The sequence below is a fragment of the Pelecanus crispus genome, chromosome 12 (assembly GCF_030463565.1).
Source record: "Pelecanus crispus isolate bPelCri1 chromosome 12, bPelCri1.pri, whole genome shotgun sequence".
Classification (NCBI taxonomy): domain Eukaryota; kingdom Metazoa; phylum Chordata; class Aves; order Pelecaniformes; family Pelecanidae; genus Pelecanus; species Pelecanus crispus.
In genome coordinates, this window is record NC_134654.1 from 1410853 (window position 1) to 1436784 (window position 25932).

General features: G+C 44.8%; 1 protein-coding gene across 1 annotated transcript in view; it reads right to left on the reverse strand.

Moving 5' to 3' along the window:
* KSR1 (kinase suppressor of ras 1) overlaps positions 1-25682 on the reverse strand; it is a 72916-nt gene extending 47234 nt beyond the window's left edge. Inside the window, exon 1 of the mRNA XM_075719492.1 lies at positions 25428-25682. Coding sequence (XP_075575607.1) covers positions 25428-25682 — 255 coding nt within the window. The remainder of the gene's footprint in view (positions 1-25427) is intronic.
* Positions 25683-25932: the final 250 nt, after the last annotated feature.

The window sequence follows — 25932 nt, forward strand, 5'->3', positions numbered from 1 at the left end:
GACTAATTCTAGGTCCTCCTCATATTCTTGCACTTCCCTTTCCTTTTCATTGCAAGCCTCATCCTGCAAGGTACTGAGCACCCACAGCTCTCATCAGAGACAGTGAGGGCACACGGGGCAACACCTTGCATGGCTACCCTGAAAGCTGTCTGAAGGAACTGAGAGGTCTCTGAAGGAACCGAGCTCCTTTAATGAAGCACTTCACTGCCCAGGATGCTGTCCCTAATGCCAAAGGGGTTTTTTCACATTTCTCTTCCCCTTGCTTTCCCAACCATCTCCCTTTCATCTTAGACATTTCTATTTCTGAAGCCTCAATAAAATAAAATACATTCACAACCCTCCTGTCTCTTCCATTCCCTCAGGCACTGGCTGGGGAATGAGACAGATTAGCATCTTGTTCTCTGCAGCACTTGCACTTACTAGCAGACCAAGGGAAGGAAACAAAACACAAAAAAAATCAAATCCTCCACTCGTTTGACTCGATTATTTGAGCACTTCAAGAGTTCCACCTTCCCCTCCTCCCTCTGACACACACACTTCCCCACACTGCTGCTGGGCTGGACTTTGGGGAAGAGGTTTATACAGAAAAAGTTTTAAGTCTATGTAGGAGCAGGTTGCAGGTCGTAAGAGCTGAAGACATTATGCCTCTGCACCCTGGGAAATCTTAGCTAAGAAACCTTATTCTGTGAAATGCTCCAAATTATTAGCTTTCTGCTAGAAAGAATGGAGCTATTTTGGCAAGGACTGGGGTCACATTTCTCTTTTCACAGACGCTGTGTGAGAAAGCTGCCATGGCTCACTGCTCACATTTTGTTTTTCCAAAAATCTCCTTGGGGCTCTGTCTTACTGGTTAACATTTGCCTATAGCAACCACATGGGGTTTCAACCATTATTTTAAGTACAAATATAGTATTTAGAGTGGAGACACCTGAATCCCATTCCCACCTCACAAAAGAACGTTTTTCCTTTGTGACTCTCAGACTTTCATCTAAACCATGTTGCGCCACTTAGAAAGCAGAGGAACATACAGTTGCTGACCTAGTAATAGTTGTATGAGGCAAAGCACACAGGAGACTGATAAACAACAGTTGGCCATACAGCAGACAGTACTGCAACAGCTATTTGGCATCACACAACAGCCTGGGAAGATTTTAATCAACGCTTGAAAAATGATCACACACACACACAAAGACAACACGCTCCAAGTTCAGCATCTTTAAGCCAGGTACGATATCCGTTACTTTTGTGAATCTCCACAGAAACTGCACACAGCGCATTCGTCTCTGTGCCTAGTCAGAAAAGGAGGTGGGGGTTTTTGGTTGGGTTTTGGTTGTTTGGTTTTGTTTGTTTAAGAGAAGTGTATTGTAACAAACAGTTTGTTAAAACCAAGACTCTTCCATGGAAATGATTTACGTAAGTTTCTCATTTTCAAAGTGTTCTATGGAAACAAATCAAAGCTCTCAAAACATGTTTTTCTAATAAAAACTGCATTTAAAAACACTTCTGCATTAAATGTATAATGAAAGGAAACGTACCAGTTAAGGATCAGAATTTAAGCATTTTGCATGTGTGTCCAAAAATTATTTTACGCATAATTTGTGAAAAATCTGAGCCTGACTTTTCACTCCAATTGGGGATTTGAAAAAGGCCTTTGGAGCAGGAAAGTTCTCACATTTGCCATCACTTCCACTCAGAACTCCTGATCACTCCAAGAAGATTCAGAAAACAATCCCAGAGCATCAGCCTGTAGCAACATTTCTACAGTTATTTATACAACTTGCTCTCCTTCAATCCACTCATCTGCTGAGCTTTGCAATTTTTTTTAAGTCTCGCACTTTTCATGCTATACAGTCTCCGTGGGAAACATTCTTCAAAATACTTCTTTAACACCCCTTTTGCATTACATGTGCTTAGTTATATCCGTTTTGTCTTAAAGTATCTCCTCTGATTATCCACTGGAGAACAAATTCAGCAGCCTCTGGGGTTCAGGATTTTTGCTCCATCTCTTGCTCAGATGACTGCAACAGAGTAGGGACTCTGCTGCGCGACAACAGCCAGAAATGAGAAAAAAACATGCCTGCTTATGAGAAAATAAAAAGCCATTGTAACAAGCCTGTATGCTATTTTGTAATGGAAATACTCCCCTCCTAAGGAGCAGGGGAAAGACAAAGGGATTCTATGTTGTATTTTTCTGCCTGCGAAATGACAGTTCTGAGTACTGGATACAAATTCATTCCTTAAGCTTTAAGATTTTTTCACTGCAGCCAACTAACCCTTCATAATTACACAAAGATCACTCATGTTTTTTTCAGACTCCTTTCATTTACAGTATTTCATCCTGATCTTTCCAAAAGGAACACGAATAAGTTGGGCATTACTGAAAATACTTACTCCCCTAGGATGCTTTTGAAAACTGAAATGCCACACCTGTACAATGGCAGACTCTAAACGCCTACTTACTACACCTCCTGCTATGTGTGATATAAAACACCGCTGGGTGTAATTCTTCCCACAGCACTCCTCCAGAGTAACAAGGCCAGAAATACAGCGAAGGCCTACAAATATCTGAGGGATCCAGCCGTGCTGCAGATAGATTCTTACCTATCTCACAGGCACAAAGTCAGTTCCCACATCCGCTTTCCTAATATTTGGTTCAGACGGTAGTTTGAAAATAGAGCAAATTAGCTCTCCTTCCAAAGCTCAGCTGAGGACCTCCGCAGATCCAAAACTTACATCTGCTCAGCCATCACGTGATGAGTGAACAAAATAGCAGGATTCCCTAAGTATCAGCAGTCTTTCTTCAGTATCCAGCTTCTGAATCCAAAACACCTTAAACCAAAAAACTTTTTACCTCCATCCTTTCTTCATAGTCTTATTGCTCTTTTGTATTTTGGCAAAGGGAGTTTATAAAATCAACTAGATTGTTTACAGTATAATCTTGAAAGTGCAAATAATGAGTAGCAGACTATTATTAGCTTTCCAGCCTTGCCCTGATTCAAAGAATACTGAAGTTATCTGAAACTGATTTCCCAGATTCACTGCTTTCCCAGAATGCTGGATTAGGTCCTGTTCGTGTTGTCTGTTACCCTAACAGTACAACTGACATTAGAGCCTTGTGCTTAGAAACGCAGGCATTTGGTAGCTCAATACAAGCAGTCCGGCTGCCCAGGCTGGTCCTCAGCCTAGTGTTTCATGTTCTGGAGTCCACTTGCACAGCCTGCCTGCAAAAAGCCCTGCATGTTGAATCTTGTCTCTACAACATTGCCACTGCCAATCATTTTCTTCAGCTGGTAAGAGAGAGGACTGAGCACAGTCACCCAAAAATAGGAAGCTACAGCATTACTCACTACCTTGAGGACTTGCCTGCCCTTCTTCCTTTTTGATTACTCAGCAGACATTCTTAAATCAATCAGTTACTCAGTTTTTAAATGCACCTGCCAAAACCTGATTTCGCAGGACACTCATCTACCCGCTGAACTCAGCAAGGCAGTTACTGCTACCCCCTTGCTTCAGTGAGAAAGAGCATGGCCTTTTATGTGAGACTCACTACTTTGAACTGTGCCACAGCATCAGATACAGCAGCGCTGCTTCATGTGGTTGAACAGCTATCTGTTCATTCTGCTATCACAAGCTGAAATCTGTAAGGGCAGAATTCCGAAAAATTCCATTACTGAGTTGCTTTTGAGGTCCGCTGCAGTAAAAAAAGGCAAATCTACCCCCTTGAAGGAAAATACTATTTCTAAAAAAGCCACAGTTCTTAAAAGTTCAGGTTTGCCATGTATGTTACAGTCACTAGTGCCAAGGCTCCATGTTCTTTTCTCATGATGAGACAAGCAGAGTTTGCTCCAAACTACTGCTACCAGCACTATTTCCACTGAAACATCTCAGCAAAAAGCAGTGGATTCCTTGATTGTTTGAATGCATCTGAATATCCTTGGAGGAGAACAGGTGAGGAGCCATACAAAAGAGGAAAAAAGACAAAAAACTATTCACATAAAAGCTTTTATTTCTTTATGTCAAGATGTTTGTACTGCCAACAGTTAAGTCTAAGAATAACTTAGCGTCACACAGCTGGACAGACTTCAGCTCCTGGAAGTAGAGTCTCTACTGTTGTATGCCTCTTTCATCCATTATGCACTTTTTTATACTAGCATGTAATACGCCAGTAACACATTTCTCCAGAGCAACTAAGAGGTATGCAGCTATAAAAACTTTGCACTCTGCACTATAACTGGATTCTAAATATGTAACCCATTCAGAAAGGAAAAAGTGTTAAAAGAAATATTTTTTATTTACACCATACTTGATATCAAATATTGCCCACCACTCCATATTTACATTTGTTTCTAAGAGATCAGATGTTTACAGTCAGAAGATCTTTACACTATGAATCAAAACACACAAGCATGCCACTGATAGACATTGGCCTTCCATGGTTTCCCAAAGAATACTCACCTCAAATGTGTAGGGGTTGGGTTTTTTTTTCCTTCTTGCAGTGAAAATGGAGGGAGATGGCTGAGAAAACCACGCATTTTAAAAAAAAAATTAAAATATGTCAACTATAGGAAATTGCTTAACTGGAATGTGGCAACTTGCCACATTCTCTGAAAGTGTCTTTTAAAACAGCAAAACAGCTTTATTTTAACAAGCTGCTATGAGATTGCATTTTGGGATTGTCAGAAAGAACAAAATACACTAAAACCTACTCTGTTCAAAATGCTTTGAACCTATAAAATCTGAAATAAGGAAGCTTGCTTTAAGAGGAAAAAAGAAAAACTGTGGTACGTTCTGCCATGAAGTGGGAATCAGAGATTTTCAGTTGGCTCATCAATTTTAGAGAATGCTTCTGGAGCGCTATGTACAATGCACAGAGGCACAAAATATAGGAATGAAAAATCTGTGCAAGCATAACTGAGATTCAGCTGCCAAGTAGCAAGTGGCTCACTCACAGCTCAGCTCTAGAAAAGGCTCCTAAAACAATTCAAAAATAAAATGGAGTCAATGGATTGTATGAGTTTTCTTTCTCTTTCCTCTAGGGCTGGGTATGTCATTAGTAAGTGGGACCCATACTGAGTTTGCTTCTCTGGTCAGCTCGCTCTCCTCAGAAAACAAACATGTAAACCCACACAGCTTATCTTTCCAATTCCCTCTCTTCCTGCAGTCCCATGCGTCCTCAGGTTAGCCTTTCTACCCTCTCAAAATCAAGAACATTACAGTCTCAGGCAAACTTCTGTGAAGTGTAGTTGATTTACAAGTGGGAAGAGAATGTAAGAGAAGAGAGAGCCTAGCCCATGGGTCTAAGACATGCCTCCCATCAGGCAAGTAGCCCCCAGCCAAGCCTCATGCAACATGGTGAGTGGGCACATCTCACAATTAGGCTATGGTACGATGAAATTCCAATTATGCCTGAGGTATCCTCGCTGAAGATTCACTTCTCCAAAACACTCCTGACTTCCTAGTGTAGAAGTACTCACACTCCTAGTGTATTCACTTTAGAAAGCTGAAGATTCGTGAGATTTAACACAGTTTGAGAAATTTACTTCTATGCAATTAGGAACAAGGGAGAACAGTGTTCTGGAGAGCCAGTCACCCAAAAACACAGGAGGGACTTCCCTGCAGTGGATTACAGGTAGAAAATCCTCTCTGAAACCCCAGGACCATCCCACTGAAGGAGTCAGTGTTATTGTAATGAGAGTGAAGGACTAGTTGAAGAAGTTTGGGTTTAACATGAGATGCGGGGAAATGCTATAAAGCAGAAGAATGGTGTTGCAGAAAGTCTTTATTTATTGCCTTTTTCCTGATTTTGTTTTGAAGTTACTGAGGTGAGCTACGTGCATAAGCTCTACTGTTTTACTCTGCCATAAAACTGCTGTTCAGTTGCTGGGTTTCTTTGCCTGTGTGTTGAATGAGGTTTTGTACTGGACTAGTTCTCCTTCCTTCCTACTCCCGCTGCTATTCTGCAGGGACATGAACAGAAAGAGTGAGACAACAGGAAGAGTAGGAGTCTCCTCTACAGAGACAAAGCAGGATATGACCTCTGTTCCCTTAATAGGGCACAAATGGTCGGATCATGATATCCAAGCTAGTGTCTCCCTAAAGGGAACACTATAGCAAGGACCAAAGTGACACTGTTGATCTTGGGTTAGAAACTGTGAATTTAATTACATCGGTGGTGCTTCGTAGGAGGAACTTAATTAACTGCAAAAGAACTTAAATTAGTGACTATTCTGATGGACTCTTGCTAAACAAAGCTTAAACACTCTAGTACTTGATGGAGCCTCAACTCTGCTAAACTTTGATCTTACAAAGTATTGGTGCTGCTCCTACCTGAGAGCTTCCAGCTCCTGCAGCCTTGGTGCTCTGCTCACATAGGACAGGGTGTCTGGAAACCTGTGTGACCTGTTTGTCCAGCTCAGAGGCAACCCTTCCCCACTCAGGCTGCGCTGCCCTATTAAACTTTGCCTTTGAATTTAACAGCCTATGACACTGGCTTGTTTCCATGAGCTGCCTGACCCCCCCCACCCCCGTTTCCCAGGGCAGCGTACAGGTTACTAGCTGGAACAAGGCAATGAGAGGGAATTACCATAAGGTAGTCTCATCTCCAAGTACAGATACTGCGCTGTACTGAGCCATCTTTTCAGCCTCAAACCTAAAAACCCGCTATATTAGCACACAGCAAAGTACAGTTAAGGGAGGCTTTCCTGTAGCCAAGCACCCTTACTAACTCAGTGCTCCCCTGCTGGCTCTAGTTACAATCGGATTACTGCTGTTGGGACTGTAAAAACACCAAAGACGGTACCCCAATGCTAGAAGTTCATACTTTGAGGGTAGTGATTCACCTAGTTCAGCCTCTTTAATCTCCAGTCTAGGAGACCACGCCAACAACTTCTGAACATGCCTGCCTTCAAAGCCAGGGCCTTGGGTGATCTTGTCTATGAAGGATTTCTAGTAGTATCCTAGATAATAATAATAAAAAAAAAGCACTGCAGTTAAAACGACTCACTCGGTTAGTGGTAGCTAGGATGACTGAACTCCAGAGTAGCTACACCCACATACCATAACAGGGTTGTGACGGCAAGTGCAATTGCTCAGGCCATTGAAGTCAGAATAGCCACATCTGCCAGGGCCACTGAAGTCTGACCCCCAACCTAGCAAGGTAACTCTGTGTACGTTTTATCCAGCTATGCCCTAGCTCAGGAGTTCAAACACATACTGAGGCAAAGCTAAGAACTGTACTCAATACATCTCCAGAGACTAAAAAGGGAAGCTTCCACTGCAGTGTTAGAGCTTGGTGTTCCTTGTATATCTCTTCTACTGGAAGGGACCTTACTTAGTATGCATGACTGTTGAACCAGCTTCTTGCAGTGCCTTCAGCTCTAGCTTGCTCTTCCTGTTTAGCTGAAACACTTGTGTATGAAGCTAAGTAAAACTGACCTAGAGTTTGTTTATGCTTTCAAAGGGTATATGTTCTGTGCTGGAAATGAGTACCTCTAACCAGACTGACTCTGTACTACAATAATAACTGGAAATGAACTCTGGACCATCGGCTCCCAGCCACTCTGGGTTAGATCATGTTGCATAAATAATAGCCAAGTCTGGGGGAGGGGAGCACTCTTTCAGTGACACAGAGCAACCTGCCTTCTGCTGCAAAGGCAAATACTCTTCTAGCAGCTGCACAAAGGTTCAGACCAGTGATGATATATATGAAACCAACAAACACAGCAATGGGAAAAAAAGAGAGGAAAAAAACTTTTGGGTTATGCAGCAGCTGAAAGGAAGGGACCAGGCTATAAAGCCAACTACTATATAGCTTCACTTGAGCTTGAACCTTGAGACTAGCAGATAACCTGTCAGGAGTTTGCTTCAGATACCCGATCCAGATAAGCAATGCTAAGGCTCCATTTGTCTCAAACACGCCACCTGTAATAGCCATTCCAATGTGCGAATTACAACTGCACTTTTATTGCATTAAGTCCCTTCTTATCCCAACTTCCACATTGTCCTGTCTCCCAACTACTAAGTAACATCAGGACTACAAGCACTTTCTCCAAAATGTGTCTGCCCTAGCTAATTGCCAAGAGAGGTTAAAAAAATTGAGGCTAGTAGCAATGCTCTCATGAATAGATGGACTACTTTCAGTTCCTTTAAAGTGAGACTGTAACGTGCTCAGCTTTCACTTACGAACATTAAAAAGCTCCCTTCTTGTCTTTGGTCATTCTGGAGAATGAGGAAGGGTAAAAGAGCATGGGTTGAGTGTAGGCAGTCCTCCCTCTTATTGCGGGGGGGAATTGTAGAGTACACGACTTCTCACCCCAATTGTTCATTCTGAGGAGCCTTTCAAAACATGCTGACACATCCAGTATATGTACACAATAAGACTGTAAATTAGTCTGCTCCTTCACAAAAGGCTCATGACAAATGATGATCTCCAATGAGATACAATGACCTGCTAAATTGTCTATTGGTCTCTGGGGGGGGGGGGGGTGGGGTGTAGGGGGGGTGTGTGTGTGTATCCAGGACCTCCATGAACATCATTTTCTAAAGTCAAACATCTGCACGCATCCACTGAAAGAATGCACGGCTTGGGTAATGGTTGAGTCATGTTCCTACATGCTATTCTTGATTCCTAACTATACTAATAGTTCATTATCAGCCTCAGAAAAAGGTTCAAGCTCTTAAAAATTAAGAGAAAGACTTTAAGAGTAATTGGACTTTAAAGCATTCCTGTTATCATTTTAGTGGCAGGTTTTAAAGCTAGGTGTGAATAAATGAAATCTTTATACAAACAGTGAATATTATTTAGCTCATGGGTAGAAGTTGCATGTTATGGGGGCACAGATGAGAGCATCATGCAAGAAATTTCTTGCCACATATATGGCTCAAAAGGAAGAAATACCAATAAGAGTTGGTTCTGGATGCTATGAAGGGTCTGAAAGAGCTGGAGCAGCAAAGCTGATATACAAAGAGAGGAATAAGGAAGAACAGAGGGGGGTCAAGAGCAAGACACAGGCTTTGGAAGGTGAAATAGCTCCGATGGTATGCTATGATTGTCAAGGTACTATGGCAATTTACTGTGGTATTGGCCCCATGTGTGATGCCAGAAAAGTAAGTTAGAAGCCCTTGTCACACGGTCTTGTAATCTTGGTAACAGTTCTTTGTCCTTGTGCAGTGGTGTGGAGAAGTAGTAACTTGCAACTTTTGATCTGGAAGCATTGGCCTTTTGAGCGCAGGACACTTTTTGTATAAATGATTAAAGTTTTTTATAGGTTGGAGACCAGCAACGGCAGAACAGCTGTAAACGGGACTCTGACAATCCTTCTATACCCCTTTAAGTCCAGTTTCAAATATTGTACAAGATAACTACATCAAATTTTGTACTTGGTTGTGGGACTACAAAGTCTGGACAATTTCTGCACTAACTTCTATAGATCAGATGCACAGGGTAAGTCAACCCAGGGTTTGTTTCTTTACCATGCATATGGGAGAAATAAAATCAGGGTAAAGTCATTGGCCTGATGTCAGATACGGCCTTCCATCATGTATCAAATATCCTTTCTCCATACACTCAGTTGAGATTTGTGCTTCAAAATGAAGGTATATTACTGTCCTCTGTTGTGGATCAGATCACAAAGCTTCAACTGAGCGGTATTTCTCTTCCTCAGCACTATGAATCCATCGAGTGAAGCAAGACACCACCAAGAACCTGCAAAACTATTCCTTTAGATCCTACACTGGAAGGAATTTGACAGAAGCAAGAAAGACAAACTCATCTTCAAAGGTACTTAGCAATTTTCCAATAATGAATGGAACTTGAGTTGCATCTACAGCCTGCACACTAAGTGCTAAAAACGTGCCCAAGCTTATGGTCATTGTAAACACCAAAGCAGCATAATAAATACCTGGAATAAGGTTTCCATAGGTGACAGTTCTGTAACACTGATTATATATCTTCAAACTGCATTTTACTTCAGAGACTACGCAAACAATGAATGGAAGATGGTTATTGCTGTAAACTTACAGGTATACTTGGGTAGAGGCAGGCTGGTATCCTCCCATGCTGGGGCTTTCTCACAAAGAATGTGAGCTGAACTGGAAAAAAAGTAATGTTGCTGAAACAAGCATCCAACAAGATGAAAGAAGAAAGGATATCTTATAGCTGTTAAATTTTGACCACCTTAAGGGACAGGTGAAACAAGGCAGTTTCTCAGTTTATTATCCTTTGCTATTTGAGTGTTGTTTTTTACTACACTGCCCATTCAAAAAACGCTCACTTTACATCAGACCAAGTCTGAAGACACTACAACAGCACTTTTGTTTAAGTAGCTGGAGCTTCAAGTGAGGGTCAAGGCCATGCTGTTTAAGGTATTCAACCTTGAAAGACACTTATAAAAGAACTGAGCCAGCAGAGACTAGAGCTAAATTCAGCTCTTACCCTAGTTTTAAACTGCTTCAACTCCTTTGCTTTCAGCACAGTCACATTCAGTTTCTACTACTGTAAGGGAAAGTGGGCTCACATAACCCAACATTTGTCTAATGTCAACTGGATAACCCTAAGGAACACAAGCAGGGTCCTAAGCTAAAGCCGCCGTACTCTTTGCTACAGATATGTCACTTACGTGATACTTTTAGCAGACCAAGTGTTCCATCAAGTGATACGGCTGTAAATAATTTACCAGCAACCCCATAACACTTGATTAAAACCTACTGAAAGATCTAATTAAATTGTCTCTGAAAGAACAGATAATGATATGACAACTGTGTAAAGGGCAGATGGCAAGTAGAAGCTCATCAGAAAACGAGAAAATAATTTAGAAAAAGGTACCTTTATCTATATTGAGTTGTGGTGATCTCCACCTGTCTGATGCTGGCTGTTCTGGAGGTCATTCCTTCATTCTGCCTGTGGGCATCTGAAGTGACAGCAAGAGTACTGGCTGTCCTCATGAGTGGCATTTGGGTACCTGTAGAGTAAGTACCTAATCTCTTAGGCAACCAGGTTACAAAGCGTTTACTGCACCTTTCAGTGATAAGCAGCAGACAGTGGTTAAAGTTAGGAACTGCGCGAGTCATAGAACTAGCAGTCTTTTTTATAAAGGCTGTAGAGAGGACTACTGGTAGCATTCGAGCCATTAACAAGTACAGCACTTGGTGGCCAATACCATAAAACTTTGCAAGGCCATTAGTTTTAAACATGTGGATCTGCTGTACTGTGAAAGATATGTCTTATGGATTAAAGACTAGTTGGAAAATACATTACAGGCACATAGTAACTATCTTGCTGCAAATCATATGTGCTTTAAGATAAAGGAACAAAGCTTACAGCAGATTTTCTCCATGCCTTTCAGCCTTTGAGGAAGAAGAGAGTTCTGTTTCTGACCTCACACCTAAGAACAGACATGTACATACACCTAACATGAGGGAGTTAATTATAAATCTACAGTAGCCCCAATGTTCAAATGTGTATCACCTGGTTCAAGGTTTTGCTTGGAAACTAAGAACTTACTGAAGAAAATATAGACTTCCGTACTCTGTGGAATGAAGTACAATTCGTAAGAAGGGCATGAACCACGTGCGTGCTGCTTTAACACTACTATGTTTCCAGTAAGGTAGACCCAGCAAATAAGGCATTTCTTTTCCATCAGCTGAAGGGCAGTCCAGGGCAGAATCAAGGCTCATCTCTTAAAAGATGTGCCCCTCCTCATGTCTGAATGAGTTTCACTGCTTAGGTCTCTCAGCTGCGATTAAAGAGGAGCGATGTTATAACCTTAACAAATACAGTCTATAGCATGTTACAGACTATTGCCGACTGCACTACCGGTATGTCACAATGAGGGCCCTAAATTCTATTCTACAAATAGGTCAACCTTGGACAGCCAGGCAGCAGCAGACATTCTGTGGAGTTTCAGGAGAGACAAATACCCTGGCCTAGAAGTCATGCTTATTTCTGGCTGGGATAAATTGATACACACCTCCAGGTTGGGTCCCTGTCACTGGACACAGTAAAACTGAGCTGATTTTTTTGACTAGCAGAACAAAGTTATGGTAAACGTAGGGATTGGGCTGAGTGCAGAAAGTTGAGTGGAAACTGCTCCAGTATAATCCTCAATACTATTAAAAAAAGTTAGCAATGCAGATACCCAGAAGAATAGCTCTTGCCTATATAAGCCCACATTAGAGGATGCAATACCCAAAATAAATCATCCCTTCCTCATACAGAGTTCATGCCAGCCCTCAGCCACAAATGCATATTTATAGCCCAATTTGCCAGCACCTGGAAACAGGTTTCTTTTGAGGATATATTGCTAACTACCTTCCCCATTCCCCAACAGCAAAGGCATAAACAAAAATGGAAATGAAAGCAATGTTAAAAGCTATTAAAATCAAAATTTGGCAGGTACCCAACCACAGCATTTCTAGACAGATTTGGAAGACAGCCCTTCAAGTAGACAATAGTCATTAAGGAAAGAGATTTTTCCAGTCATTCACTCGGGAGTTGGCTGCTACACATGCAACTGCAATGGCAGGGGCACTGTGATCCCCAGATTATCAGAGACCAAACAGGAAATGCTTCCTGCTTTGGGGTAGGACCTACTTGCTTTAGCTAAGGGTCTGATTTCACATGAATCTATGTGAAATCCTTACATGAAAAGGATTTGAACCCTCTTGACTGAAAGTGTGTGTTGTGCCAGCAGTATGATGGGTGAAGGAGGGGTGCTCTGAGTATTAAGTGCCATTGTTCTCATTTTACAAAAAATCTTCCTGTACCCCAGCAATTGCCCAAGTGACTTGGAAAGCTCATGAGAACTGAACCATCCCTCCTGAGCGAGGACACTAGCCACTGGATCAACCTGCCTCTTTCTGCCCATCTCTCAGCCTGGGATTTTAAGCTGTGAAAGGTCTCCCCATTGCTTTGCAACCTCAGAAGGCGATAGATAACAGTAACTCTTCCACTAGTTGCAGAAATGAAGGTTAAGCTTAGCCTCTGAACTTGTCTGTCCCAGTTGGGGTAAGAGAATCCAACGCTCAGAGACAGGCTTTCAAAGAAATTAAACGTGATTCTGGTGCAGCTACATGAGATCAAAGCAAAGCTATGCCATGTTATCCACACCCATCTCACAGAAGCTGCAGCCTATTTGCAGTCAGTTACATCGGGATTGGGTGCATGCTGGTTTTTATTAAGGGGGAAATTGTTAGACTTATCTCACACTTGACAAATAAACACCGCAAAACTCAACCCTCCTTGGTGGTTCTCACACTGTTGCTGTGCAGGCTAACTTATGAAGTACCTTTCCCAGAATGCCTACTATTTAAGGACAGGAAGGTCATGCACTTTAGAAAATCTTATCCTTAGACAACTCGGCAACCATCTGCACAGCAGCATGGAAACCATACTACATTTTCCTGTGAACAGAAGGCGCTTTGGACTACTTAATATGCCAATACTGCAAAAAGAGGTAGTACCAGGACTTCTTAGAGGAAAAAAACCTCTCAAAATAATTTTTCCCAAAGAAATGAGCCTTTCTTACTGCTAAATTTCAAAATCCCTCACCCATCAAGGTGGCTCTCCCATTTTCCCCACGTTCTCTGCCCCAAAGTCTGAGGCCAGATAAATCTCAGAGCCACAGCTACTTGCATTAAGGGGCTGAAGGCTCAGCATTTAGAAGAACCCTAAAGAATTCTAGCAATGCAGAGACTTGCAGTGCTTGCCGATACTGTTCCCACACCACTGAGGCTTTGTCAGCTTTCCTGACAAAGGCCATGCTGCTAACCCACCCTGCAAAATACAGTTTGAATGTGGAGACTTTATTCTTTGCAGTACAAAGGGGCCATGCCTGGTATGGAAGAGACCTCACACCAGGCTCCTCTTGTCAGGAATACAGGAAGACAGAAAGGGCTGAGCCAGCCTATTTATGCAGAGGATCCATGAGGAGTGAAGGGGAGGGGCAGGGATCAGACCAGGCATTTCCTCGTGTGTTTCCCCTTCCCCCCAGCACCTTGGTTTTACAGCTGCAGGAAAGATCAAGCCAGAACTGTGCAAAATTGCTGAGTCAGGCTATCGCTGTGGGGCCTGAGAGAGGCTGTCCGACGCTTAAGCCAGCGGACAAAGCCTTGTGATAAGGCAGAAAGCTGAGCAGACAGAAAGGCACTGCGGGGTAGAGACAGTCAAGGGCTGTGATGCACCCACTGCAGGCACGAGCAGGATTCCCCAGGCTGAAGGTACATAGTGTAGCCCTGACGGGGAAAGGGAAGAACCAGAAGCACTTTGCATTAGGAGAACTGGAAAGAGGATGCAGGTTAACCCTACGAGAAGTATTTAGCTAGTCCTGGCTGTAAGCACAACAAAGGAGGCCAGAAATGCACATGGGTGCTTCCGTGAGCTCCCCAGCAGCCTCCTCAATGTACAGCAGGAGTCCCTAACAATAAGAACAATGCCCCAAAACACGCCTCAGGCAGTTAGGAGGTCTCTGTTGCCACAGAGTTCAGGCTCCCGCATCGCCCACGCTTCCAGTCTTATCTGGAAAGCAGCCCGCCTTTACCCCTGCAAGGAAGAGCCACTGTTCTGGGCAGAACTTCAGCTGCCTTAATCAGATGTTGAAGTCAGTGAGGTGAGGGGTTAAAAAACCTGGCCTCTGGAGCTAGACAGGTAACAGGCATTTTACATCCCTTCTCTTCCCAAAGACCCATATATCAGCAGTGTGTTAACCCTGAACTCTCTGGGCCAGAGCACCTGCAACAGTATGTGGTCAGCATGTTTCAGAGCTCTTACTGCTCAATTCCTGCAGGACCAGGCATGGTCACAGACACCTGAGCCACCAGCACTTGGCTGATGCTTCCTCTCCTCAGTCTTCCTCACCCCACCCCAAACAGCTCCTAGTTGCTCCACTGCATCACAAAGCTGCCTAGCACAGCAATGATCAAAGTAATTTCTGTACGCGGCTTTAAGAAGGAGTATCTTGTAGTTGTCAGCTCTGCATTCTCTTCCCTGTGCTGCCACGAAAAACTGGGTGCCTCCAAGCCAGATGTTAAGTCTCTCTCAACTCAGCCTTCTTGGCACAACAGCTCAAAAAGACACTGAAAAATCTGTTAGTAAAATGCTACAGGCAGGATCTGCCCCTTCATTAAGGCACACGGCTAAGGCAGTTTGACTGGACTCCAGAGAGGAGCTGCAAGGAGCACTCTAACACTACCACAGACTTCAGCTAAGAGCAGTGCTGCATCACCACTGCACTGCTGCTGCCAAAGTACTCATTGCTCACTCAAATGAGGGGATAGATGCTGCTACCTTCAGTCTGAAATCTTACGTTGCGAGGTGTCCATTAACCTCAAAGCTCTTCGCCTCAGACCACAAACTAGTTATTCTTGGCAACTGCGGCAATTTGAATAACACGGTAGGAAAAAAATAAGGAAAGAACACATCAGTGGAACCGGAGCATGCCTTGGCAGCAGAATAGTGTTGTAGATTTCGTTTCCATAAGAATCAAAAACTAAGTATTAGTGTCACCCTAGTAGAAGTATTCAGCTAGCTCTTGCTAAGTTAGCTATGCCTCCAGTTACAGATTGGCAGATGATTACTGATAAGGCCCATTTAGTTAGATACAAACAGGTAATTACTGCTACAGAGGTGCATTCAACATCATTATAAAAAGCATCATCTCCTCCAAATGCGGTCTCAGCACAAATCCAGCCAGCATTTCAGCACAGTAGCTAAAGACCTGGGCTTACAGCAGCTCTCCTTTCTCCCTCCAAGCCTTAGTTTCCACAGACTCCGCTCAAGTTACTGGCCATGACTGCAAATGGCCCAGGAATTTAGGATGCACCGAGAGGTGTCCCACAGAAACTCTGCCTCATTATACGCATATGAAATGCCACCAATACCACAGTGCTTAAATCAGGCCTGTAGCAGTCAGCCAGTGGTTCTACAAATATTACGCTTGACCCACAAAGCAAGACCAAACCAGTTTTAACACACTACTATCCTGGCTTAATACAAATGGGGTTGACAAGCCCTTTGATATCTACTCTGGGGTTTCTCCCAGCTTAGTTGTATGAGCAAATGCTAAAAGTCTTTGGTGTTTGTGCTCACCTTGGCTTACTTCAACATTGTGACCGCCTTCCTCTTCCAGAGTGCTTACAGACACCCTTGTGTTTCAAAGGAAAAGGGAGCAGGTTGAAGGCCTATGCAAATCTCCCCAAACAGATCAATCTAACAATACCTGTGTATTTTAGTCAGTTGTTTCCTTAAAACAAGGGAGAATAGACAAGGGCATAGCTTCCCGAATTCACTAAAATGAGGGGGAAAAACACTGCATATGATCTGCACCCTTACTAAGAGAGTCTGATACTATTAGCTGGCACTGGTCTGAGGCACTTGGAACTTCAACTCTGTGAGAGAGTTAAAAATCTTCAGAAGAAATGTTTTACTTTGTGGAAAGTTTCAGTTTTGGTCAGAAAGACAAAAGGCCCGTGAACTGAAATGTTTTGCTTGGCAGATGAAGAACAGTTTTTAAGAGGGAGATGTCTAAAAAAGTCAGGAAGCTTTAAGCAACAAAAACTTACTGCTTCTGCTTATTTCAGTGGAGCTACGCAACTGTACCCTAAAGCAGGATTTAGTCCTCTAGCTTACTCTAAAGGTAAAAAGAAGAAAACACTGCTCTGGAAGATGAAAACCGTTGCTAGAAAATTCTCCACGCTTTAAGGATGGGTAGAGAAATGGGTGTGGAGAGGTTCTCCTAGAGCACCGTAAGGCAGCCTAAGGGGCACTGACACACATCTTCCAGTGACTGTACTTACTGCCAGATCCATTTACCTCCCCTATCTAATATATTTTAGCAGTGCTGCCTGGTTGAAGTTCTCTATCTGTAAAACATACTCGTTATTTCTTCTTTCCAGTTTATTCAGCATCATTAATAACTAAAAATAAAACCTCACACTGGAATCTGCAAGCCTCAACAATAGCCCACACACAGAGCAGCAATGAGAAGCTCAAGACTTCCTTTCTAAATTTAGATTGCTTCAAACAGAAGTGAAAGTTCTTTGATAAATCGACAAACCCATGTTTTACAAGCACATAAGGAGAGTAGAGCTGCACAGTAAAGTGCTTGCCTGCACTGTTAAACTTACCTGCAAAAGGCTTCTGAAGATCTTCAGGGACCCAGACCCGAGGCTCCTGGCTGCATTCTGAAAACTGTAGTCAATGACCTGTTTCGGCAGCGTCCGATCAGAGCCTGGATCTGCAGCAAGATTCCTCAGTGTCACGTTAATCACTGCTCTGCAGTGGATCTCACAGCTTCTGCTATTAGAGCTCTTCCATTTGGGATAACTAATAATCATCATATCAGAGGCACTCTGTAGCCCCTGATCAAAGCATCATTCCTTATTCTACTGACTAAGTGTCCTGTGATTCTTCTCTGCTTCCCCAAGACGCACACAGTACCAATTAGATTTTCTTTCTAGGCAGAAAAGGAACGACAGAGATCTGGCCTCTGTTCACTTTAGAATACGTTCTTGAGAGAAAAGACAGCTGTATTTTAACTTTAAATCCAAATTTAAAAGTACCAAAAGCAAGATGGAGGCAGTGGGTCCAATTCTGCCTGCAGAACCCAGAAAGCAGACATAGAGTCTCCCTACTGAAATGTAAAATGGACCCTACTGAAATGACCAGGACATCCTGGTCAGTGGCTTGTTTTGCACTGTGAGGGCCAGGGCAGCCTTTATCTCTGTGTGAGGGGAGGGTTCAGAAGATGACACACTCACAGAAAAAAATTCAAGGCAATGACAAGGAGTCACCAATCTTATTCTTAGACAAAGGATGCCATGGGCCTGCAACGGGGTTCAGCCCCAGCCCTCAACACTGTCCCTCCAACCACCTCCTCAAGGATAACTAGAAGACAGGCATGAAACTCCTTGTTTTCTCCTTTTAGGAAAATCACTGCTAACAAAAAACCCCCACCACAGCAGGATGCTGTCTCTTTTTTTCCTCTCATTCATTAAAGCATGGAAAGTGTACTTGAGTCACAGCCACCTAAGCACACATTCTGCATGCACCAGCTGTTCACCCCATTCCCCAAATCACTTTTGACTGACCAAAAATCTTGCTAGTCAAGCTAAAAAAATTCACAGCCCATATTTAGGTGGGGAGACTTCTACTGAAAAGCTGGCTGCTTTTACCTGCCATTGTGCCTTTACTTTGAAGGAAACAAGTAATTTTAGTTATTTTGAACAATATCGTAAATAACACCTGAAAAGGCTCAAACAGAGCCAAAGCAAGTAAATATTCTGGCTTTGAGTTCTGTTTTAGTCTTTTCCACACTAAGACTAATATCTTTCTGCTATCATGTGCTTTGCCCACTATGCCGAACATCACAATCCCTCTGCTACGCTGAACTTGTACAGTTCTGCAGCCAGCTGCAAGCTGTTTCCTTCTAGTACCTTTCCCCCCGCACCAAAAAAAACCAACCCCAAAAACACAGACACTTTTTGGAAGTAAAAGCACTAGGCAGCTCCTCATCTCCTGTGTACTTGCATAACCACATTGATTTCAACAGCAATTTAAAGCAGCACTGTATAGGTCACGTTGCTAGTTGAACAGTCTTGAGCTCGGGTGCGCAAGTCCAGCGAGATTTACATCTTCCATCTACCTACAGCCCCAATAGCTCAGACTTAAGATACATGTGCTGCGCTTAGAGAGAGACGAACAAAAGACATCTATGATCAGACTGGGCTGTGATACACACATGCCCAGCGAGATTAGGGCCTAAGCTAGGGTTTGAGTTTCCACCTCAGGAATGCTCCAGGGTTCAGTTCCAACAGCTCGTGCAAAAAGCAGGTTTACAAGGTAGACAGGGAGCTCAGCCACAGAGCCGGCGACTGTCAACTAGCACAGGTTCAAGTGAACACTACAGCTGCGCCGATCATTACTTCATGTTCCTTGGAGTGTGTACAGTGGGAGTACAGCTGGGCTGGGACATGCCTCTGGGATCTGTAGGTGGCACAGGAGCTCTGTGCAGCTCCAGCTTAAGGCAAAAGACATATCTGACCACCTGTATACTTTGGTGGTTCTAAATTGTCCTCCCACCTTATCAGCAATGCAGAGTTTCTCTAGTTTAACTTGGGACTGATCCTGTCCTAGATTCTGGGGGCATGGACTACAACCTGCCCTCATCTGAGCTATGCCAGTAAGGAACAGCTGCAGTCAAAGCCAAACCAGATTGCCAAACTGTTTCTTAATCACATCAAGCTAGTCTTTGACTAGGTTCAGACTCCCACCAAGAAGCAGGAGTGCCCACGACACTCCTATGCACAACTGCTCACAAGTTAGGTCTTGGAAGAACTACCCATTTCTTTTGGAACAGGAGTGTTCCCAGACTCAAAGAGCCTCTGTTCCCCCGATTTGCTAGCAGTGGCAACACTGTGCTGCTGGTAGCATCGACTGTGTGGGATTACTCCACGGGAGCGAGAAATGAGCATGGAGGGAAGTCTCCAAGAGATGTCTGAGTCAGTATCTCTGGGTGGTGTCATCTATACATCATTCTGTACCTTTCACCACAGCAGTAATCTAGCCAATACATTCTCCAACCCCCAAAACAATGACAGATAGCCAGACTTGCTTGCATCACAATTTTCCTTCTGGGTTAAAAAAAAAAAAAAAAAAAAAAAATCCCCTGTGGGCTGAAAATAAGGATAAGAAATTTTAGCCTTAAAGGAAAAGTGAGGGTTCATCCCTCAAGCATCTGAAAGATTACATGGTCTGTGCTAGAAATATCATTTTAAGCGTAACTATTCCCCAAATAATTTGGTGTGCCACATGACTTCTTTTGTTAAGTGTTCCTATTTATGAACAAGAACAGGTGATAAATTTGTGTACCACCATGCTGACTCATAGCTGTAAATTTGTCACTAGTATGCAGCTGTAACGCTAACCGGGGTTTTCCTTGTGTAAAATGTAGTTAGTAGCTAGCATTTGAACTTGAGTAGCAGACCAAGTTCTGCTCAGGTGGTATCTGTGCAAGCTTGGTTACATCCATGAGTTCAGCTAGATACAGCTGAGGTTCAAGTCTGGCTTCACTGATTAGATCAATTAGTTCACTGATTAGATCAATTCTGAACATGCAATAAACACCAGAAATCGTATGCAGAGACTGAGGCTTGTCTGGCACAACAGACTGTGGGTTCCTTTTAGTGTATGTAGGCACGTACATACAGAAGTCTCAACGCCAGGCCCTGCTGAACTTCTTTATTGGAATTTAGCTGCTGAAAAGGGTCTCCAAGCTGACTCTGCGTGAAGATGAGCAAGAATAATTCTGTTTTAACATAATCCAGTGACCACACAAGCAGTCTTAGAGAGACAAAGGCAGCGCAAAGCCTTACTCTGATACTTCCTTGCTTGCTTCCCAATCAGCACATCGTAGAATCCTACTGAAGGCGAGAAGTACGTACAGACCTTGACAGAAAAGTGAAGGGAGGCCCTTGTTGCATCTTCATCTTGATGATAACCTACTCATCAGAGCTTGTCCTGGAAACTCCAGGTAAGTTAAAACACTGCTGCTGACTTTTTGTGTCAACATTTATGCAAAATCAATGGTAGGAGATGAGCTAAATTCCATTATGATGTGCAAATTCTGATCACATACAGAGACACATTGTCACAAAGAAAAGATGATGTCTACAGACTTGATAATAATGTATGGTTCTCCCTCCTTCCAAGTCAAACAGCATCTCTGTTGAAGCCTATCTTATACAAACAAGCACACAAATTTAGGAAAAAAGGAGTCCTACAAAAAAGACGACACCTTTAAGAAAAAACAAATGTGTTGCATATATGCAAAAAGTAAGATGAAGTAAGAGACTTTCTTCTTCTCTTACATAAGACCTGCTGGAAAAGGAAGTCTTTTCAGCTGAACAAGATTCAAACATGTGGCTACAGGTTGCAGTCTGGCCTGAAAAAATCACTACTCCCACCACTTCCAATTTACAAACACACAGTCTTCCTTTCCTTATGCATACCACATGCTCAACTTCCAGTCTGCAAGTTTGGATGATTACAATTCCTCTTCCTCTCCTCTCATGCCTCCCCCCATTTTCAAAGCATTTGTTTCTGCTCAGAGATTGCTTGGTAAGAGATAATCCTCTTCTAGCCAAATTGCCAAATGAATCAAGATAATGCCAAAACAAGTTCAAACATATTTAATCCACAGGTATCATTCAGCCAATATGAAAGACTGATTTGGGGAGTAGTAGACTCACTTATTGGTGACACAGCACAACTGGAGTCAGGCTTCCTGATCTGGTGGTGTATTTTCTGGAGGTGCTGAACAGAAGACAGTCGTATGGAAGAAGTCAAAGTGATCTTTGCAAGCAGAGCCAAGAGCATCTCTATTGCAGACATAGTCCAGCCAAAGAGCAATGAGGACAGTTTTTCTTAAAGAGCAGGCAGATCTTAGCAATGTGAGCTACGCCCCACCCTGACACTCCCACCATAACCAGTTTGGAGGCAGCTTCCGTGCCAGAAACACCATTATCAGCTTCCTAGCCAGAGAAATGAATCCAGAAAGATACTGCTTTTACAAAGAAATACAGCTAAAAATAATATGCTTCTAACGTTGCAAAACAAATTTAGGAGTCATGCAAGGGATTAGCATAGGGACAGAGTTAAAGACTGACAGAGTTGTTTCTTTCCAAGGATGGTTGGAGCAACATTGGATGCTCACTGCATGGCAAGACATTTTTTGCTCTCTTACGTATGGCTTAAAATTACCATTATTTTCCATTTCAGTTTTGTAGTTGACTTAAGAAGTGAGTAAACCTGCTAGGACAGAACTGAAAGCAAGCCATATATCAAAGCATCGGGTAAAAAGAAAAACACTCAAGCACTCATTCGGCAGAACATATAAAACTTTTAAAAAAATACAAGACCTTCTGGCATCAGAGAACCTACTCTGCTAATAACCAAACTAACACAATCTACTTTCCACTACAGGGAAACTCCCTGCCCTTCTAAGAAACGGCCTTACTACATGTGAAACAGGGTCAGCTCATGTAACACATCTACACTCAAACACATTATTTGCGAGCAATTCCCATAGCCCTTTATTCCTCCCCCCGCTTCTTTCTGTATTACAGAAAGTTCTCCTTGCACTCATTTGAGCTACCATGAGTGCTTATCTTTACCTGTCAAGGTCCCAGTTTGAAATCCTTATCTACCACGTGCTTTATTTTGAGAAGACCTTATACACAAGAGGAATGAGGAAGGACTTAAAGCATTTCAGTAAATTGGGAGGGACATAGGCATGCACTCCAATACCTTTAGTTAGGCTGACGTTCTTGACTTTGAAACACATTAGGAACATGTGGTATACGTGACAGCTATCTAAGCTGTGAACAGGCACAGAGGGAAGTGGTGCCAAAAGGACTAAGCCAGTACACCTAGTGTAAAAAAATAAAATAACACAAGCATTTAGATGAATTTGCACTGGTGTTTTAGGTTATTGATCCCATTCACATTACAACTACTTTCAGAACTTTACTTCATGGCTGTGCTAACCTTGGGATTAGAAATGGCAATGAGCATGCACACTGTCTGGCCTGTGCTGGTACAGAGTTTAGACAGCCACGTCCACCTGACAGCATTCATCCCCATGTGTGGGTGGTCTGAATGCCTGCAGTTCCCTGATACAGAAGATTGCGTTCAAGGAGATATCCCTTCACCTGTTAAGTGCACGGTTTGGACACCGAAACCAGACATTACAGAACTTTCAGAGATGTATGAGCTATATACAAATTGTATTACAGAAGCTTCCCTACCTTTTTGTCCTTTTGAATAAAAACAAAAAGTGACATCAATAAACTGATTTTTGACTTAGTATTCTGGACTGTCTTCAAATCACACACATGCAGCCTCGCATTTGGTCTCAGGAGCTACTTCTCCAACTTCCAGAGTCAAGTCCCCCCTCCCTTCCCAAACTAGTACTTCCTGCTAGTACTATTTCTATCTCATGTTTTATCATTTCCTTGTGGCTGGGCTACACAGTTTACCAGTTATACTGATGCAGCTAAGTTTTCATAACTCTTTTTCCATGAAAAAGTTTCTGCACAAGAACAGAAGACACGTGTAGATTCAAATCCAAAGTACAGACGAGGCTTGCAGGCCCAGCAACCACGCCACTAGTAGCCAACTGATCACGATCCACAGAGCCGTTCGGCGACTCATCAAGGCCACCCAGAGAACCACAGCAGGCACTGGAGATCTCCTCCCTTCTGGTTAAACTACTGACTCTTGAGGAGCTGCCTACAGTCTGCACAGAGCTGCGCACCACAGTCAAACCAGCAGTAACGCTGGCTCTCTGCACTATCGGAGCACCTGTCTCTGCTGATGCGATCCGATAGGCAAATGCATATGACCACACAAGCACTTCTGACACATTAACCAAGGCACGGTAATTACACCGCGTCATGCCACAGGCAGGCCACCTGGTACTGGAGACAACGCCGCAGCCCACCACCCTCTGGCGCGCCATGGGAAATTACAACTTAGGGAAGCGAACGCAGACCCTCATCTCCTACGGTCTGGCTCGCTGCTCTGCACCTGTGGTCAAACCCACTGCAGACGGGCGCAGGGAGTTAAGCACAAGACTGGGGCTACGCTTGACAACATGTATTTTGGTACAGGCAACTGAAGAGAGCAAAGGGCACGGAGTCTTTATCCGTGTCCATAGCTTCACATGTTGGCAGAGATCCAGTACTTGGTTGAATTCCCAGAGAAATCATAAACTGGACCGTGCATCAAAGAGAATTTTTTCAGCTAAGATTTTTTCTGGTCATAAATTTTATGATCATCAGTGAATGCAGCACCCATTTCTTTAAGCCGATAAATGTTTAAGAGGAATGCACGCACACACTCGACAGCTATCACTAGAAACAGCTTTTGTTTCTCTAAGAAGACCCTGAAGATGATAGCAGGTTTTGTCCTTTGTGAATAAAGGTTTCCTTTTAGAACAGTCCACCAGCAAAATACTGATGATCATTTTCCAAAGTGATGCTGACTGACATTGTTTGAGCATTAAGGCTGTCTGCAGGGTTGCCAAAAGCCTACACAAACATTGTTTTATAAAGAATAGCCTTCTGAACACTATTTGGAGGTGGCAGGAGGAGAGAGTGCTACAAATTGGAAAAAAAAACCAAAACAAAACAACCCACAAAAACAAACAAAACACACACAAAAAAGGCAGAGGAAGAGAGAAGGAAGAATGATAGGTTTCCAAGAGATTGTGCCAAAAGCTACCTACCACCTATTGTTTCACAGCTTTTTTTCCCCAACCTTGCTTTCTCATGTGATGGATGCAGCATAAATGCGTGTTACAGTTGCACTGTTTTAATGATCTTTCCTCCTACAGGCCCAATGCTCCAGCCCCACAGCACCAGGCTGGAGAAAAGGACCGTTAGCCTTTACATGCAACTTCTATCAAAGAAAGGGGGGGGGATGGATGTTTACTCTGCTTAGAGCAACACTACCTGCACACAAGGTAAAAGGAAATGTTATTTAAGTATCTAAAGGTCACACAAACTAAGCAAAAATACATCTACATTCCCTTTCGAGATGCTTATGCAGACTCGCGTGCAGATTCAGCCCTTCTTTCACAACAGCACATGCTTTGCGCTCAAAGAGTTTCATATAATCTTTCTGAACAGCAGAACATCTCTCCAGCCAGGACCGTGATGCTGTTTGTCAGCCACACCAGTGAAAAGGAGGATCAGATTAGATCAGCGAACCCGAGCCAGGGCAGAGAGACGGGCCTGGAGCAGAGGGCAGGAGCCATCAGCAGCAAACGCCAAAGAGCCCAGGGAAAACGTGAGCCCACGCAGCCGCTCAGGGCGGGCGATGCGGCGAGCCGCTTCTGCAGGGAGCCCGGGCCCCCCCGCTCCCCACCTGACCCGGCACCTCCCTCCGCGGCGGCAGCGGGAGCCCCGGCGGGGCAGGGCCACCGCAGCCCCTCGGACGGCCCCGGGCGCCCCACGCCCGCCCCGGGACGCGGCACCCACGGGCCTGCCCGGCGGCTCCCGCACCTGCCCTCCCCGGCCGCGCCCTCGCCGCTGCCTTCGCACCCACGCTCCGCGGGACGCCCCTCCGGCGGCGGGGGGCTGCCAGCCCGGCTGGGGGGGGACCGACCCCCGACTGACAGGGCTGCAGCGGGGCTCCCCCCCCCTTCCCTTCCCCGTTCACCCCGCTCTGCCCGGGGGAGAAGGGAGGGAGGCAGGGAGGGGGTGCCGCACGGCCCAGGCACCGGTGCGAGGGGAGAGGGCGCCGGGGGAGGGGGCGGGCCCCGGCGGCCCCTGCGAGGGGCAGGCCTCGGCCCCCAGCCCCGAGGAACGGGCACCCCGCGGGGCGGTAGCGGGGCTCCCCTCCGGCCCCGCACCGCGGCTGCCGAGCCCCGTACCTCCAGGGTGCGGATCTCCTGCTGCGTGAGGTCGTTGGACGCGGCGCACTTGGTGCGGAGCCCCCGCAGGTTGGAGAGCGAGATGTCGATGAGGTCCTGCAGCAGCCCGCACTGCTGCAGCGTGCTCCGCACGGCCGGCAAGCCCCGCGCTGCCGCGCCCGCCCGGGGCCCCGCGCCGCCGGCCGCCGCCTCGCCGCCGCTCCGCTCCTTCCTCTCCAGCATGCCGGCGGCTCGCAGGGCAGCCGCTCTATCCATTCCTCGGCATCAGGGAGGCCGGGGATGAGAGGCGGCGGCGGCGGGGGGAGCAGCAGGCAGGGCGGGCGGGCGGGCAGCCGGCGCTTCGCTCCGCCCCGCCTCTCGCCGCCGGGCAAGCCCCGCGCATTAGCACGCACGGCGGCCGGGCACCGCGGGCGCGGCCGGACCGCGCAGGCGGTGGCTCCTCCGCGAGAGGGCGCGGCGGCCGCTCCGCCCCCCGGCCTCGGCCCCTCAGCGCCCGCCTGGGCGC